The sequence below is a fragment of the Lynx canadensis genome, chromosome A3 (assembly GCF_007474595.2).
Source record: "Lynx canadensis isolate LIC74 chromosome A3, mLynCan4.pri.v2, whole genome shotgun sequence".
Classification (NCBI taxonomy): domain Eukaryota; kingdom Metazoa; phylum Chordata; class Mammalia; order Carnivora; family Felidae; genus Lynx; species Lynx canadensis.
Window position 1 is genome coordinate 82,330,035 of NC_044305.1, and position 18,983 is coordinate 82,349,017.

An 18,983-nucleotide genomic window follows, 5' to 3' on the forward strand; every position below is an offset into this window, starting at 1 on the left:
GAGCAAAAGAACTCCAATAAAATTCTCCTTGAAGGTAGCTAGTGCTGTCAGTTACAAAAGCAAAGGTAGGAAGAAGCATTCAGCGCTGTGGAAGGGTTTTGAACAAGAGAATTGACACAGTGGGTTAGGAAGCTATGTTTGACTGTACGGCGCACACACAGGACTGAGGAGAATAAAGGGAATTAGGGGATCTGGAGGTTAGAATTGTCAGGAAAGGTGTAAATGAAAAGGTATGAACTAGATTGAACCTTAAAGAATCCATAGGAATTGAAGTGGAAGGAATGAGTAATCCAGTGAAAAAGAGGGGGGCACTGAAAATGGATCAGATTATACAGGGAAAGGCTAGTGTGTAACCTGGTGGGAGTGGGAGAAAATAAGTAGAAGTTGCATGAGAAGGTCTGTTTGTAAAATATAATGTAAATCCCTGCTTTAGTTGATATTACTGGGAGTATTTTTGAATTAATGATGTGGATTCCTCTTTTTTTTCAATGAGAAGTTTCTTGTTGAAAGGAATGCAGCATTAAAAGGTACTAAATGGTTTTTATGAACCTTTTTATGAAGATTTATGTCCACCATCAATCAAGGAGAGACATTATATGAGCCTCCAAAGGAGGTAGATTAAGTAAATGTATTCAAAGACAAATCATTATGATGAAATATTATAGTACATTCAAGTTTGTATTAAGAAAGAGGGATTGGGCACCTGTGCGGCTCAGTTGGTTAAGCATCTGACTCTTGATTTCAACTCAGGTCGTGATCTCATGGTTTGCGAGATCTGCGCTGACAGCATTGAGCCTGCTTGGGATTCTCTCTCTCTCTGTCTCTCTCTCCCTCTCTCTCCCTTCCCTGCTAGCTCTCTCTCACTCTCAAAATAAATAAATAGACATTTTTTAAAAAAAGGAAGAGGGAGGGGTGCCTGGGTGGCTCAGTCAGTGGAGCGGCCGACTTCGGCTCAGGTCATGATCTCGCGGTCCGTGAGTTCGAGCCCCGCGTCGGGCTCTGTGCTGAAAGCTCAGAGCCTGGAGCCTGTTTCAGATTCTGTGTCTCCCTCTCTCTCTGACCCTCCCCCGTTCATGCTCTATCTCTCTCTGTCTCAAAAATAAATAAATGTAAAAAAAAAATTTTTTTTTTTTTTTAAAAAGAAGAGGGAGAGGTTCCTGGGTGGCTCAGTCATTTGAGCCACTGACTCTTAATATTGGCTCAGGTCTGAGATTGAGCCCTGTCAGGCTCCACCGTGGGCATGGAGCCTGCTTAAGATTCTCTGTCTCCCTCTGCTTATTTGTGCACCTGCATGTGTGTGCTTGCTCTCTCTCACTCTCAAAAAAAAAAAAATGGAGACAGCCTCTTCATGGATGTGAAAATAACATGATGGTTAAGAAAGTTATAGACATTGCATATTCTGTAGAGTTAAAAAAAAATTTTTTTTTGTTAAAAACATTATTAGACTATTAACTACTAGAAAATTTGAATTAGAAAAAGTTATGTATTTTTTTCCTGCATTAAGGAAGGTAACTTTTGTAGTCATTCCTATCAATAGGAAATTTTATCAATAGGAATTAGAAAAAGTTATGTATTTTTTTCCTGTATTAACCCTTGTGCTGCGAAGGTAACTTTTGTAGTCATTCCTATCAATAGGAATTTTTCCAAAACATAGTTTTGAATATATGACAAAAATAATAAGTACATTATTTTCAATAAGCTTCACTATCAACTTGTGTAGTATTTATCCCTCACAATGGTTTTCATAAAAGTTACCATGATGCTTTAGAAAATTGCACTTGAAGGGAATTTGGGGATGAAGATTAAATTGGAAAGAAGAAGAATTGTACTGAGCTTTAAGAGACATTCCTTGGTCTCAGAGTCTGTTTCTTCCCATCTCCTGGGATGGCACATAGTTAGACTAAGAGTCTCTCTCACAAGAGACATGTGTGAGAATACTCACTTTAGTGTCCAGATACTAGAAGTAAGCTGCAGAATAGCAAACAATAAAGAAATGCTGGCTTCTAGACCATTCTGGTTGGGGAAGTTTCTAGTTTGGCTTCTCTGCTAATTTTTGAAATTTGCTGGCTTTGATTTTTTCTGGTCTGGCTTTTTATTTAAAACTTCATGGTTTTCACACAGGTTTATTAACTGGAGTAGTGGTGGACTCTGGAGATGGTGTGACTCACATTTGTCCAGTGTATGAAGGCTTTTCTCTCCCTCACCTTACCAGGAGACTAGATATTGCAGGGAGGGATATTACCAGATACCTTATCAAGGTAAGCAAAAGAAGGTATTGTAGAAATTAGCTTTTGTAGTTTGTGTTTAGTGACTTAACACAATATTTGAATATATCATCTCAGGACCATAGCAGATCTTCTGTACCACTGGAGGAGTGACACATTTACCCCAGTATTCGTATAAAAATCCAAGTAAGATTTACACACATGCTCTCCGGTATAGTAATGAGAATAGAACACATCATTACATAATTATGTTTGCTATTCCCAGGGACTGGGCAGTGAGGTATTTCAAAGATAGAAGAGACCTTAAAACCTCCTTGAACAATAGAGGCAGGCTTTTCTGCCATAAAACCTTTCTTTGACAGGTATATGTTAAAGCCATAATCCTGATTGGGTTGCCTTTTCTTGTCCTTCCCCAGAAAATACAGTGATCGCAAATTAATGATATTTGTTTAAAAACAGGGCCCCGTTGCACCAGACTTTAATATTTAGTAGTTTTCATGGAATTAACCCAGTTTTTAGTGTTTACTATATTAAAGTTTACTTCTGGGTATAATTAGTTATAAACATTGCTGAAGAAAGTGTATAAGGCAATTATTTGGAGGCATGTATATATATTTTTTTAATATTGGGAGAAAAAAGTCTAGTCTACTGTCTATATCAGAATTCTATTACTTAGAATATTCTCTCCAGGTCAGTGGCTCTCTGCCAAGGCTGATGCTGCCCCCCAGGGACACTTAGCAATGTCTGGAGACATGTTGTGGTTGTTAACAGCTGTGTGGGAATGCTACTAAACATCCTACGATGAGTGGGGCAGCCCTCCAAGAAAGAATTGTAAGGTCCACAATGTCATTGGTGCTGCTGTTGAGAAACTATTCTAGGGTGATATCTGTGTGATAAAATGGGTCGTATTAAGTGTTTACCTTGACATTGGGTTCTTTTCGTCTCATTTAGAGTAATAATGAGATTAAGTAAATGAGAATTATACTCTCATTCTAGGCCAGAATTCTGTCTGAGGACTTTCCAAGGGTTTTCTCACAAAGATTAGCTAATGGGACTTATTTTTAAAGTTTTTATATGCAAAGTCCAGTTTGTTTATGCTACATATTATGGTATAGGGTTTTTTCTGTCAGCTACTTGAATTCTTATCATTTATGTGATTCACAAATGCTCTTGCCCATCTAATGCGTGTCAGATATAATACTAGAAGTTAGGGATAAAACTTTCTAAGACCTAGGGATATTTCATGAATATGGCATTGATTGAGCAAGTGGCAGATTGTGGGAGTACAGAACTAAAATAATATGTATTAATACGTAGAGTTTTGGGGTGCCTGGGTGGCTCAGTTGGTTGAGCATCCAGCTCGATTTCTGCGCAGGTCATCATCCCAGGGTTGTGGGGTTGAGCCCCATGTCAGGCTCTGCGCCGAGTGGAGCCTGCTTAAGATTCTTCCTCTCCCTCTCCCCTTCTCCCCTTCTCCCCTTCTCCCCTTTTCCCCTTTTCCCCTTCTCGTTCTTGCTCCCTCTCTAAAATAAAAACGTTTAAAACTTAAGACTTGATTATTTAACAAAACTGTCTGAACATTGGTACTCAAACAATAGTCTTTTTTTAAAACTAGCTTTTTTTTTTTTAGCTCTTTTACCCATTTATTATTCATGAACTGTTAATAATTCTTTTACTCTTTGTGAAACAAATATATATCCTTTTATGGAAAGTAATATTTCCCATTTCTGAAAAATTCAGTGAGTCCTAAGGATCCACTGTCCATTGCATTTGTTATTGACATGAGCTATTTAGTGGGCAGTGATCACTTTTCCAGAGTTGAAGTCAATTCAGATTGTCAATTTACTGGTTTTTTTTTTTACCAGCTGCTTCTTTTGCGAGGATACGCCTTCAACCATTCTGCTGACTTTGAAACAGTTCGCATGATTAAAGAAAAATTGTGTTATGTTGGGTATAATATTGAGCAAGAGCAGAAGCTGGCCTTAGAAACCACAGTATTAGTTGAATCTTACACAGTAAGTATTTCCAGTGTATAAAATGTGTGGTTTTAAAATGGAACACCATGACTATTGGTATATGCTTAAAGAGATTTTCTTTGAATCAGTATTTTTGTTTTGAGTTGTTATATATATATATGTGTGTGTGTGTGTGTGTGTGTGTGTGTGTGTGGCCTCATAATGTCTTTCTGCAATAAGATCTTTGATTTAAGTTATTTTAGGATACCATGTAATGTGAAATAAGGCAAGAATCATAAATAGCCTTTCTACCTTAGGATATAAATTGATAAGAGATGTTATTTTGAGATTCTAATATCTGGAATAGCATTTTCAACATGCACTTTACAGAATGTTATTTCCCTGAGATGTTAAGTATTTTCACAAAAATTACAGTGGAGTATACATTGTCCAGTAAGTTTGGGAGTGTTTCGCTTTACTGAAGGACTTTTCAGAGCCTTTGATGTGCTAATTTGTGTGTGCCTGTGAGAATATAGCATACTGCGTGTTTTTCAACCTTATTAGACTACAGGATTCCAGCATTTCATGAGACTCAAACGTTCTACGAAGCATGCTTTGGGAAGTGCTCATCCTGTAATATTGCTCTAATAATTCACTAGGTGGCAGTGTTTTCCTGACTTTGTGTTTTCACAATGAGATCTTCAAAACACATGTTAACTTCAAAGTGTAACTAATAAGAATTAGAACCTAGTCATAGGTTACACCACGGGAGTTGGTCCTACCTGAATTTTAAATGTGTTGTTCTCCTAAGTCTATTATATTCATCTGGGTATAAAGTACTTTCATATCTTGTCTTTGATCTAGTTATTACTAAAATAAAAGCAAGTAATAGGCAATAAAAGCAAGTACAGTATTCTTAAACTATTTGATTCATAAAAAAGATAAATAAAAATAAACTATTTGATTCATGTAAGCTCTACATATCACAAATATGTAAAAAATAGTCCTTTTAAAAATAATTATTAATTTTATAAATTATATTGTTTGATTTTTAAACAATACTGATCCAAATAATTGATAAGCAACTTAGTGATCTCACGATTTGCCCTAGGGATTCTTTTCTGAAGCTTTTTTGACAGTTCCTCTAGATGTATAATTTTTCATCTACCTGACTTGTTGGGAAGGAAGAAAGTGGCCTGAGACAAAGGATGAGGGAACTAGAAGTGTACATATGTTTTGTTAATTTCTCCCCTCCTTTGTCAAAGAATTTGAGGTGGGTTACAAAAACATCTACAGTTGACTCTTGAACAGCACAGGGGCTTGGGGCACCAACCCCCCCCCCCCATACAGTGTGTATAACTTTCGACTTCCCCAAAACTTTACTAATAGTCTGCTGTTGACCTTGCCAATAACATAAACAGTCGATTAACACTTATTTTGTATGTTATAGGTATTTTATACTGTATTCTTACGATAAAGTAAGCTAGAGAAAAGAAAATGTTATTAAAATCATAAGGAAGAGAAAATACATTTACAGTCCTGTACTGTATTTATCGAAAAAAATCCATGTGTCAGAGGACCCGTGCAGTTCATACACATGTTGTTATAACAAACATGTTATACGTAATTCTTACTTATTTGTCATTTGCACAACAAATAAAACCAGTACACTGGTGAAACTGATAAGTAAGTGAAGAGGGAGAAAGGATGGGATAAGATTTGGTGCAAAAAGAGGAGAATCCTACAGTCTTAATAGTCTATCTAGAGGTAGGTAGTTCCCAGGCTGGGTGGCCCCACGCTGGCCAGCAGCCAGAGTACAGGAAGAAGCCCCTCTGGAAGAGAGGCTGGAAATGTGAGCTACAGAGGTTTTACCAATAAGTGTGCTGTGTAAAGTTTTTCCAGATATCTTAGGTGATTTCATGTGGTTCCTAAACTCACCTGATGGTTTTATTTTGTTAAGAGTAAATGTTTGAATCAGTATCCTTGAGGGTTTTTTTGCTTTTGGGTTTTGTTTTGTTTGTTTAACTTGATATAATTTATTTAAAGACAGTTGTGGAAGTTTTGAAAAATGTGATTGCTTTTGCACATATCTGTAAACAGTTATAGCAAACATGGAGTAAATGTTTTAAAAGCTTGGTTTGTGGGACTTTGTCATACTGAAAAGTCATTTTTAGAATCTAAATAGAATTACTGTATTATATTATAAATATACTGTGAGAAATGTTCATGTAAAACTAATTCTGGTATCTCCTATAGAAATGGGTCAAATGCCAGCATATACAAGCATGCTTAAAACTTAGGTGAATCCAATGAGTAGGAGGTGGTTTTAAGAGAGGGAGTTTTCGGGATGCTTGGGTGGCTCAGTTGGTTAAGCGTCAGACTTCAGCTCAGGTCGTGATCTCTGAAGCCTGCTTCAGATTCTGTGTGTGTCTGTCTCTCTGCCTTTCCCCCACTCATACTCTGCCTCTGTCTGTCTGTCTGTCTCTCTCTCTAAAAAAAATAAGTAGACATTAAGAGAGGGAGTTTTGGGGGGGCACCCGGCTGGTTCAGTCAGTAGAGTAATCTGTCTGCTAATGTTGAGGTCATGCGTTCATGCCACACATTGGGCATAGAGTTTACTAAAAAATAAAAATTTTAGGGGCGCCTGGGTGGCGCAGTCGGTTAAGCGTCCGACTTCAGCCAGGTCACGATCTCGCGGTCCGTGAGTTCGAGCCCCGCGTCGGGCTCTGGGCTGATGGCTCAGAGCCTGGAGCCTGCTTCCGATTCTGTGTCTCCCTCTCTCTCTGCGCCTCCCCCGTTCATGCTCTGTCTCTCTCTGTCCCAAAAATAAATAAACGTTGAAAAAAAAAATTTAAAAATAAAAATTTTAAAAATAAATAGAGGAAGTTTTTACTTAACATTTCTCATTTAGTTAAACATGATGTGACTTAAGAGTTTTCTATACAAGGTTATATTGTAATGATGTCAGACCTGTTGTTTAAATCTTATTTGCTTAAATTAAAATTATGTTTATCCATTATTTAAAATTTAATGGGGGCTAGAGGGGAGCCTGACTGGCTCGGTAGGTAGAGCATATGCAACTCTTAATCTCAGGGTTGTGAGTTCAAGCCCCATGTAGGTGTAGAGATTACTTAAAAATAAAATGTAAAAAAAAATGTTTTAAGGGTGACTGCTCGGTCGTTTAAGCATCTGACTTCGGCTCAGGTCATGATCTCACAGTTGGTGAGCTTGAGTCCTGTGTCAGATGAGCTTGAGCCCCACTCCGGGCTCTGCACTCTCTCTCCTTCTCTCTCCCTCATAAACAAACAAATAAATAAAATAAAATTTATTAACAGGGTCTAGTAAATAGGACACAGAATTGCTTAATAAAAGTAGTCTAGGGGCGACTAGGTGGCTCAGTCAGTTGAGCGTTTAACTCTTGGTTTTGGCTCAGGCTGTGGTCTCATGGTTCATGGGATCCCATGGAACCTGCTTGGGATTCTCTCTCTCTCTCTCTCTCTCTCTCTCTCTCTCTCTCTCTGCCCCTCCCCCCTTAACCGTGCTCTCTCTCTCAAAAATAAATAAACTAAAAAAACACATTTTTTGGATTAAATGATTTGACAGAAATTTTACACATGATATATAAAGTGTTTTGATGGCAAAATAGTAAAGTTTCACGGTGTAATTATTTGGTGAAAGAAATTAACATTTTTAACTATATGTGTCTATGCCACATGGTAAAAATATCCATAAAATCACAGATGTGTTACAATAGAGAAGCAGCATTGACACCAGCAGTAATCCAAATGCAGTGGTTTATGAACATTTCCTTTTTATGCTTAGCTGTACACAGCAAAGGAACGTAATGCACTCGTGCCTTGGTGGTTGTTCCAAGAAATTCCTGCTGTGTTGGAGCATGGTGTGATGGCATGTTCTGCATTGAAAAGCAGAACAGCTATCTAAATATATTTTATTTTACCTTTTTTCTTTTTCAAGAATTTATTGTGAGAATAATATGTTGCTGGTAATGATTTTGGTTATAGAACAGATGTGTTTAATAGTGTTCTAGAGAACACTGGGAAATTTTTTAATAACGTTTTGCTGACTAATACCTGGTTATTCTTGGTTTCTAGCTCCCAGATGGCCGCATTATCAAAGTTGGGGGAGAGAGATTTGAAGCACCAGAAGCTTTATTTCAGCCTCACTTGATCAATGTTGAGGGCGTGGGTGTTGCTGAATTGCTTTTTAACACAATCCAGGCAGCTGACATTGATACCAGGTACATTATAAATGATGGCTTCCAAGTTATTTATCAGTAGATGAAATGTGTGTAGTTAAAATGGCCAAGTTGTCTATTAGCTCACTCATGTTTTTGAACAGGTAAGACAAAATAATTTTTTGAGGGTGGCACTGGGTGTTGAATATATATCATTATGTCTCAGAAACCACTTAAAATTTTTTTTTAATAATTTAAAACTTAAAGGGGCGCCTGGGTGGCTCAGTCGGTTAAGCGGCCGACTTCGGCTCAGGTCATGATCTTGCGGTCCGTGAGTTCGAGCCCCGCATCGGGCTCTGTGCTGACAGCTCAGAGCCTGGAGCCTGTTTCAGATTCTGTGTCTCCCTCACTCTGACCCTCCCCCGTTCATGCTCTGTCTCTCTCTGTCTCAAAAATAAATAAACGTTAAAAAAAATTTTTTTTTTAATAAAAAAAAATAATTTAAAACTTAAGGAAAACTTTCAGGAATAATACAGATAACTCATGTATACTCTTTTTTCAGTTTTGCATTCTACTAAGTTTAACATTCTGCATGTTCTTTCTGTCATTCTCTCTTTTTTCTTGAGCCATTTGAGAGTATGTTGAATGTATAAGTCCTCTCTACTCCTTAATATTCTCTTTTTATTTCCTGAGAACAGAGGTATTCTCTTCTATAGCCACAGTGCAGTTATTGAGCTCAGGAGATTGATAACTGATACACTGTCATGTGCCATCCATTTGTCACTTTCATCTACTGTCCCAATAATGCCCTTTATATAGTTTTTCTTTTCCCCAGGAGATTATCAAGTTGAGGATCACACAGGGTATGTAGTTGTCATGTCTCTTGGGCACAGTTCTTCAGTCTTTCATGACATTGACATCTTTTTAGAGTACAGGCCAATTATTTTAGAAAACTTTTCTCAACTTGAGTTTGAATTTTTTCTCATGAATAGATTCAGGTTATGCATTTGGGACTAGAATACTACTTAAGTGATGAGTCCTTCTCAGGGTGCCACATCCAGATATGAGATCTGTTGTTTCCTTATTGGTGATGTTAGTATTAAGCTCTTAATGAAGTTTCCTGTTTAGTTTTTGTAGTTTTTCTTTCTTAATTTCTAAGTAATTTGTGGGAAAATACTTTGAGACTGTCTTGATCTCCTGTTCCTCATTAAACTCTGCCCCCCACCCCTTTTAGCATCTTGATGCTAAAATGCCTAAATGCATTTTTGTTGTGGTTGCAAAAAGGTGATTTCCTAATTCTGTCATTCCTTTTATATGTATTAGTTGACATTCTAGCATAAGGAAGCGCTTTTCCTTGTTATCAGCGTGGACTCACGATTTTGTACAGTGGATTATAATTCATTACCATTTTTACTTATTTTAATGCTCAAATTGTTCCTGATTTGGCCAGAGCCCCTTCAAACAGGGTCTTGCGTCCTTTGATGTGCTGTTATCTTTTTGAGCACGTTGTGTTTTGTGGCACAGGATATTCCTGGCCTTTCTTTAATTTTGTAGGTGAAGCATTACCATATAGTCAAAACTATACAAAAAGTATTCTTTGAAGTATTATTACTCTCCCTGCCCCTTGTTCTCCACCCTAGTCCCCCTCCCTCTTATAGGTAAATGGTCTCATTAGTTTCAGGTTTATCCTTTCTATGTTCATTTTTTCTTACACAAAAGGGAGCATAGTAAAAATGCTTTTTTGCCCTTCTTTCACTTAGTATGTCCTAAACAATCCTGTACCATTTCCTAGGGATCGTCTTCCTTTTTCTAGTGTATACATATCCGTTTATTCCGTGAATCTTGGTTATTTAGGTAGATTCCAGTATTTGTGCAAATAATGCTGCAATTAATAACCTTGTGTACACTTTATTTTTGTATTGTTGGGCATGAACATTCTGAAAAAATTTCTAGAGGGGGGTTGTTGGGCCAAAAGGTAAATAAATGCATGTAGTTTTGTTACTGCTCAGTTCCTCACTGTGCGGGTTGTACCTTTCTCCTTCCCACCAGCAACAGGTGAGGGCACCTGTGTCCCCACAGCTTGTTCACAGTGTGGTGACTTTTTAACTTTTATGCCAGTCTGGTGAGTGTAAATGATACTTCAGTGTAGTTTTAATTTGTATTTTCCTTAAGAGTGGAGTTGAGCATGTTTTTCTTTGTTTAGGACTGTTGTTATTGTTCATGGCTTTTGCTTATTCGTGTATGGAATTTTTGTAATATTTTCCCCTCACGTTTTAAAAGTTCTTTTGCTATTATAGCTAGTTCTGTGATCTATTGCAGATACTTCTCCTAATTTTCCATTTGTCTCTTGCTTATGGTGTTTTTGGCTATGCAGAAATTTGTTTTTACGTAGTTATTAAATAAATTCATATCTTATATTGCATCTAGAATTGATTTGAGTCATATTTGGAAAGCCCTCCTATATAGCTAGGTTATAGAGGAATTCACTCAGAAGCATTTTGTAAAGCAGGTGTTTGCTTACTTGTCTTTTTAACTCAGCATTAAATAACCACCAAACTAATTTTTGTGGGATGGCTGAGGAGCAGGATAATAAAGGAAATTAATAAAAATCGCAGTTGGCTTATAACAAGCTATAAATTTGATGGAAGACGATCAGAAATCTAGACTTGGAGTAGGGAGTAAATTCTCTTAGTAGGGATTAGGTAGACGTTTTTGTCCCTTGATTTAATGATCACTGATAGTAAAATTGCATTTAAAAGTGTATGCCTCTCAGTGGTGATTCAGGCGTTGGCATGCCTGAAGCCCTGGACTCAGGTTCGGTACCTTTCGACGGAGCTGGCATTAGGAAGTGGCACAACTCAGCTGTTGTGTGTTCTGCATTTTGAAAGTGTTCATGTAAACACTAGTGGGTACATGTCACCTCAACTGCTTGGCATAGGCTACGTTCACGTGAATACTTCTGCAGGTAGATAGAAAATACCACTCTTCTAGAAGCTGGGGTTAACAAATTGAGAATTTCTTCCACTGAGAACCTAGAAGCCAGTTTGAATGAGGCCAAAATAAATGAGACTCAGCTCCTGAACTAACTTTACAATGAAAAGAGTTCCTCAGACCCTCACTTGGTTAAATCACTTTTAGTACATAGCAGTTATTTTAGATTTGATTATCGGTATGATAAGAGCAGCATATTCAAGGAAGAGAGGACTGCTATATGAAGCAAAACACATCAGTCTAACCAAAAATAACAGCGGACAGTCTCAAGGCAAAGGAACAAAAGGGAAAACTACAAAAGGCAAATGTAAACATTGAAAAGCAAGAACTGAAATCATAGTAGAAAATGGTTAATTATAGTAAACAACCACATCACACAGTGGCTCCGGGGAAGCACTGTGATAACACAGTCCGAATATGAAAGTTTGTAATGTGAACTGTGGTCGTTATTAAAAGGTTCGGTTACATTTGCAGGAACCTGTGTCAAGTGCTTTAGAAGTATTCTCATTAAAATTATAATTATTTTACATGTAGAGAGGGTTTGTTATAACAGTATTAATAGCAAACATTCAGCCCTGTGATTTCCATGTTGGATTTTATTTAATTCTCCCAGCAGTCCCCTGAAGCTGACAGACAGAAAGGAGCTCTGAGAGACTATTTTCCCCATCTGAAACCCCAAATGAATACCTTTTGTGTCCTTCTAGATCTGAATTCTATAAGCACATTGTGCTTTCTGGAGGTTCTACTATGTACCCTGGACTGCCGTCACGGTTGGAACGAGAACTTAAACAGCTTTACTTAGAACGAGTTTTAAAGGGAGATGTGGAAAAACTTTCTGTAAGTATCAATCAATAATCCAGCTGTTAACATACTTTTAAAACCCTGTAAAGTAGCTTGTGAATCTTGACAACCACCAGAGGGAGCATGAAGTCTTCCTAAACTAATTATTAATACAGTCACTTGAAGCCTTGAAGAGATAAGAGGAAGTGAATGGTTCGAGGTAAACTCTCTTTCAGAATTCTTGTGCTACCTGGTCACCTCACCTACCTGGTCGCCTCTGAGTCAGTGGCTGGAAGCAGTGAGATCCAGGGCCAAATGTTCTGATACATCTGTAACAGCCTGGAGTCAGGGTGCCTCTAAATGCACGGGAAGAACCTGCCTTATAGGAGTCCCCCCTTTTCTGCGGGGGATACGTTTGAAGGCCCCCAGTGGACGCCTGAAACCGCAGATAGTACTGGATCCCACGTATACGACTTTTTCCTATACGTGAATGCCTGTGATAAAGTTTACTTTCTAAATTAGGCACAGTAAAAAACGACGATAATAAAATAGGACAGTTATAACAATATACTGGGATAAAAGTTATAGGAATGTGGTCTCTCTCTCAAAATATCTTCTTGTACTACACTCAGTCTTCTGTGATGATGTGAGATGACAAATTGCCTGCGTGAGGAGATCAAGCGAGGTGTTCTACGTAGGCCTTGTGAATGTAGTGATAGGTCAGAGAGAGAATCATCTGCTTCCAGACCATGGGTAGCAAACCACAGAAGACAAAACCGCAGATAAGAGGGGACTGCTGTACTATGGAGAGAGAAATGCCTCTTTGGGGGTTTTGAGTTTGTTTTTTTTTTTACCTTTTTGGATATGTAACCAGCCTTCAGTGCTACCCTTGGACTGTCTCATTTCTGATTCTAGGCTATTTTTCTGGCTGTTTCTTGCATATGTCTTATCTCCCTAATCAGATTGTAAAACACCATGTGTCAAATATTTTGTCTCCCCAGCTATCCTGGCTCTTGAAACAGACTTAAATTGGTAGTTGTTGATGTGTAGAATAGAGAGAGATTTTTAAACTAGCATGTAATAGTCGATGGTTATTTGGGATTGATTTTTCTTCTACAAACACTGGAGTGTGTGAAGTACAGTACGTATACTCTGCATTCAGCCAGAAGTCATTCAGTTCTGAGTTCTCCTCTTTGTCCCAACAACTTTGATTGGCTGTTAGATAATGAGATTACATAGTACAGAGGACTTGTGTTTTGGAGATACTAATGTCACATCTGTGACTCGAATTGTGGAAATTAAATTGAGTACGGACTCACATACATTAAACAAATTAAAAGACTCAAAAGGAGCCATGTTGTCTAAGTACTCCACTTATTTGTCTGATTTTATTGAGTTACACATACAATTTAAAATTAGCCTCAGGTGATTATTTCCTTATTCAGCAAAAATTTCTTGACATCCTCTGGGTGTTAAACACTTGTCTTAGGTGCTAGAACAATCAAAACAGTGGTAAATAGAAACAAAATCACTGCTTTTATTCTATGAATAATACTTCAATAGTAATAAGCACTGTGAAGAAAACTAAAGTGAGGTCAGGGGCTAGTAAGTGGTAGTGATTGGGCAGATGGCTTGATCGTTCGTGTTGTGTGGTCAGGGAAAGACTCTGATGAGATCAGTTCTGAGCAGAGAATGGAGTGAGCGGGTGAGCCACGTGACCATCTGCGGGAAGAATCTTCTAGGCAGGAATACCAAGTGCCGAAGCCCTGGGTTGTCAGGATGTAGGTCTTTTTCAGACACAGTAAAGGATTTAGCTTTAGTCCTAATGAGATAGAAAGCCTTGGGAGGGTTTTGAGCAGAGAAGTGATAAGATCTGACTTCTTTTTTTTGTTTTGTTTTTAATGGTTATTTATTTTTGAGAGAGAGGGATAAAGTGCAAGCAGGAGAGGGGCAGAGAGAGAGGAAGACACAGAATCTGAAGCAGGTTCCAGGCTCTGAGTTGTCAGCACAGAGCCTGATGTAGGGCTTGAACTCAGCAGACCACGAGATCATGACCTGAGCTGAAGTCAGATGCTTAACCGACTCAGCCACCCAGGTACCCCGGATCTGACTTGTTTTTAAAGAATCACAAAGCCTGGGTTTGCCTGGGTGGCTCACTCAGTCGGTTAAGTGTCTGACTCTTGATAGCTCAGGTCTGATCTCAGGCTCGTGAGTTCAAGTTGTTTTTTTGTTTTTAAAAAAGAATCACTAAGTCTGGTGTGAATAGATTGTTGGGGGAGGGAGGAAGAAAGAAGGATGTAAAAGGATGCGTTCGCAGGCTCAGAGGGAAGAGACAGGAGACGGAGGTTTATGAAATGGAGGAAGAGGTGTGAAATGGTTGTGTTGGAGAGAAGAGAGAAGAGACATGTAATGGGGTTGCCGTGCTGCACTGAGGGGCTCAAGTAAGGTACGCGATGCAGTCAAACCAACACTTTTGAGTTTCTCACCTGTTGTGTTCAGTTCCTTGAGGGCAGCTACAAAGTAGAAAGTTGAACACCCAAGTCGGTGTTTTGAGAGGCAGAGGACAAAGTCACTAAGGATAACACCAGGAAATGGTGGTGAGAGCGTACCCCCATGCACAGTAGGAGCAGGGATGAGGAAACCTGGGGGTCCTGTAGGTGACTTGGCAAGGAGGAGTGGTGGATGGAATGGTCTGATAGAATGAGCTTCAACTTTGGAGTTGTAGGGAGGAGGGAGAGAGGCACAGCAGTGAAGAGCAACAGTTGATCAAAACCTCCGAGGTTAGGAAGGTGGTGATGTGAGGAAACCAGCAGCCAGTTGAGAGAGCTGCAGGGGCAGCAGGGTCTTGAGGGGCCATTATTTTTTTAGTTTATATCCAAGTTAGTTAGCATATAGTGCAACAGTGATTTCAGGAGCAGATTCCTTAGTACCCCTTACCCATTTAGCCCATCCCCCCTCCCACACCCCCTCCAGTAACCTTCTGTTTGTTCTCCATATTTAAGAGTCTCTTATGTTTTGTCCCCCTCCCTGTTTTTATATTATTTTTGCTTCCCTTCCCTTATGTTCAGCTGTTTTGTATCTTAAAGTCCTCGTATGAGTGAAGTCGTATGATATTTGTCTTTCTCTGACTAATTTCACTTCTGGCTGTTTTTATAAATAAAGTTTTATTGGAACACAGCCAGGCCCCCCCCTTTTTTTATGTCAGTAAACTGGTGTTTTTATGTGTCATATACTATCAGATCTCACAGTTCCATTTATGTGACGTGAAGACAACATGACATAGTTTACTTGGAGTCTTGCAGGATTTGTGGCACAGTAAATTAAACCATGGCATTTTAAGGTTTCTCTTTGAAGCGTGGACTGATCACACAGATTGAGGTGTATTTTTATTAGGCAGTCAATAGTGGCTAAAGATTATAAAACTTTTCCCACTTATCTTTAATTTTGGTTACTGTTTTGATTTTTTCCAGCATCCCCAAGGTTTATTTGACTATACTTGGTCTGTTTATTTTGAGAACATTTCATTTCAATTTGAAGCAATAGAAAGTGAGCTTTGCTTATAGGAAAAGAATTTCAGTCTTACTCTTACATGGGACTGCAATCAGAGGCGTTAGACCTTGAAGAAACCATAGAAGTCCTCTTACCCAAACTCTTGACTTGACATCTGGCTAAATGATTTGCTCATGTGGTCATCACCAGTTGATGGGAAAACCTGCCACAATCGGGACTGTGGTACTTGGGCTCTGTCAGTAGGCTGATCGTGGAATTTGTTGTCCAAATCAAGACACTTCTGAGAGTGACAGAGGGCGTTGTTAATAGTGATGCGGCAACAAGTGTAAATCAGGACTGCTCTAAGCACTCTGGGATGGATGTGTGATCTCCTAGTTGTGAGCTTTTGGCGGATTACAAAAAATATCTCTGTACCTCAGACACCAAATCGCACCGTCCTGCTTACCTCACAGGACTGTTGTGAGAATTCAACAGGAGAATGTATGAACAGTCATTTTCATGAAGCAGAAAGCATTATGCACGAGTGACACTCTGTGATCCCCTCTTTCTCCTTTAGAAATTTAAGATCCGTATCGAAGATCCACCGCGCAGAAAGCACATGGTGTTCCTGGGTGGTGCAGTTCTGGCAGATATCATGAAAGACAAAGACAACTTCTGGATGACCCGACAAGAATACCAAGAAAAGGGTGTCCGTGTGCTGGAGAAACTTGGTGTGACTGTTCGATAAACTCACTCCAGAGCTTGCTCGCATCACACCCCTAATGCTTTCTTTTTTCCTTTTTGCCAATCTTTGAACTCATTCAACTCCAGGACGTGGAAGAGTCCTCTCTGTGCCCTTTGACTGGAAAGGTCAGGTTTTATTCTGGTGTCTTGGGGGAAGCTTTGTTAAATTTTTGTTAAAGTGGGTAAATCTGTTTAATTCAGCCACTTCCCTACAAACACAAGGAGAGGGCAAAGGGTCCCCCCGTCTGCTGCTTTGTTTCTTCTAAGTAGGCATTTAGATCATTCCTGTCGGCTTCCTATTTTCACTTTACTGCTCTAATGCTGCTAGTTTTAGTCTTTAGCACACTAGGTGGTATGCCTTTATTAGCATAAGAAAAAAACTTTAACAGGAGCTTTTACACATTATTGGGGTGGGGGTGGTAAGGGATGGGTGGGCAGCTGCTGAACCCTTTATGGCATTTCCTCTGTAGTGTGGTGCTTTCAACAGTTACTGCACAGTTTAAGTACCTTAAAGCTTCTGGAATTAACATTGTAGGGAAATGTTAGGCTCAGAATTAAAGTGTTTGGGATGGGATTTTGCGTGGGGGGAAGGGGTGGTCTTTGGACTTTTTAATTTTTGAGCTTTTCTGCTCTGAGGTATGTAAGATGAAATTTATTTCCAGACCTTTGATTTGGCAGGTTTTCTTCGACTTTTGGTCTGCCTGGAACTGTTTCCATTTGATGTAAAGAGCAAGTGTAATACTCCATTACCATGTGGCTTAGCGATTTTTTTTTTAATTTTTATTTTTTAAATCAACCATGTTAGCTGGGAATAGACTCCCTAGAATCTATCAGTGGACAATTGACAATTTAAAAATGCTTTTGGAAATTCCAAGTACAGATTAGAAGAGTGCTTAAGAATGCTTCTTTCTATACCAGAAGCATTAAGGTACTCCAGTGCCAAGTGCCATTCTTACAGTTACTCTTTCACATAACTGACCAGTGCTGATTTAAGAAGAAGAAGTAGACGCGTATAAATAATTACTGGCGGTAGGTTACAATTTTGGGGTTAAAAATAACATTGAAACATGGGACTTGTTGCCAGTTGGGTAATTTTCATTAGTCTTTTTATTATTTTAATTTGCAATCTGGAAGTGGAGTATAATTTGACTACTTAAAATGTTGTTGGCAAAAAAAAAAAAATCAAGATTGAAATTTGTATTCGTGCTGAAAAAGTAATCATAACTAGTAAGTCTCAGTCGTCTTATGCCTGAAAGAAGAATTGTTGGTATTTTGTAAGTGGTAGCAGACTTTTCTGTGTCAGAAAATCATATTTATGAATCTGTTGGTACTGCTTTGTATCTGAAAAAAATATCAAATAGTACTCAGATTTGAATTCTTTCTAAATTTGAAAAATAAAGTAATAAGAAACTCTATCATGCTAAGTACAAAATGCAGATTCTGGGGGAAAAATGTTTTCCTTCATTTCAAAACATTCTTTACTAATAATGGCTTTGAAAGAGGAAGCTTAGTTTTTAGGTGACTACATTTGGAAAAATTATTGGCTTTAAGACCTTTTTTGTGAAAAAACTTAAAAGTCAGTTTACATGAAATAAGCAGCAAAAGAAGGTTAGTTTTAATAATGCAGCTTCTGTTCATATTAAGTATTTTTTGTCTGTTTTACCTCACTTTGAACAAGTAAAAGAAGTTAACCTGCATGCTGGACATGCCTCAGTACACGTGAACAGCCTATGAATAAAGTGTACTAGATTTTAGGGACGTGGGTGTCAGTCATTTTGGAATTCTCAAGTGTTCCTAAATCATGTTCTAACTCCCCCTAGCCTTTTGAGTCCTGGACTTGTTAAAGGACACACACGTAGGACCAGTACCTACCAGCTGTTCATTTCAGGTAAATTGGATGAACTCTTGGCCTTTGGTCATGATTTTAATATATGGGGGTACAAAACAACAAGGACAAGGATGGACTCTTACAACAATGAGAGAGCATTTATCATTTGCCCCTTGAATGTAGAATTTGGTTTTAATTTCAGTATTCTGCTAGCAACCAGGACAGTTAAAATGGTGTATTTATATATATAGTATAATTTTAAAATTCCATTTTCTAATTTTCCTATTCCAAGGCAAAATAATGTATTTAGTTATTTGGGGGGTAGTTGAAATATTAGGTTTAACTGGAGTTGTCAGGTGGGAGTCCCTCAAACTAACATATTTTCTGTTTTAAAAGAGATCTGATTTTTAGCTCTTGAGAGCCATTGTCACTTAAATTTCCAATAATGATTAAAATTTCTTTTTAAATTAGAATTGCCAATGCCTTGACCTTTGAGAAGGGTTTCTTAGAAATAAGTCCTACATTTAAACTTCTTTCTTTAAAACATGGTATTGGATGTTGACTTTTACACAGTTCTGAGCACTGTTAACAATATCTGGAAAGTGTTCTGCGAGATCAATGGAGAGTTAAACATTCTACATTTAACGTGAATACACTTCTTTTTGATTCAGAAAATAAAATCAGATTTTTGAAAGTAAATTTGAATTTTATCTTGGTTTTGCCTGTTAACATTTTTCTCTTTAGTTTCATTTTCGTATTTTTATTCATGTTTTCAT

The 18,983-nt window shown here is 38.2% G+C and overlaps 1 protein-coding gene across 1 annotated transcript in view; it reads left to right on the plus strand.

The window, feature by feature from the left end:
* The window catches only part of ACTR2 (actin related protein 2), a 38,835-nt gene extending 19,923 nt beyond the window's left edge, over positions 1 to 18,912 (plus strand). Inside the window, exons 5-9 of the mRNA XM_030310717.2 lie at positions 2,122 to 2,258; positions 4,091 to 4,240; positions 8,293 to 8,438; positions 12,071 to 12,203; positions 16,213 to 18,912. Coding sequence (XP_030166577.1) covers positions 2,122 to 2,258; positions 4,091 to 4,240; positions 8,293 to 8,438; positions 12,071 to 12,203; positions 16,213 to 16,383 — 737 coding nt within the window. The 3' untranslated portion in view covers positions 16,384 to 18,912. The remainder of the gene's footprint in view (positions 1 to 2,121; positions 2,259 to 4,090; positions 4,241 to 8,292; positions 8,439 to 12,070; positions 12,204 to 16,212) is intronic.
* Positions 18,913 to 18,983: the final 71 nt, after the last annotated feature.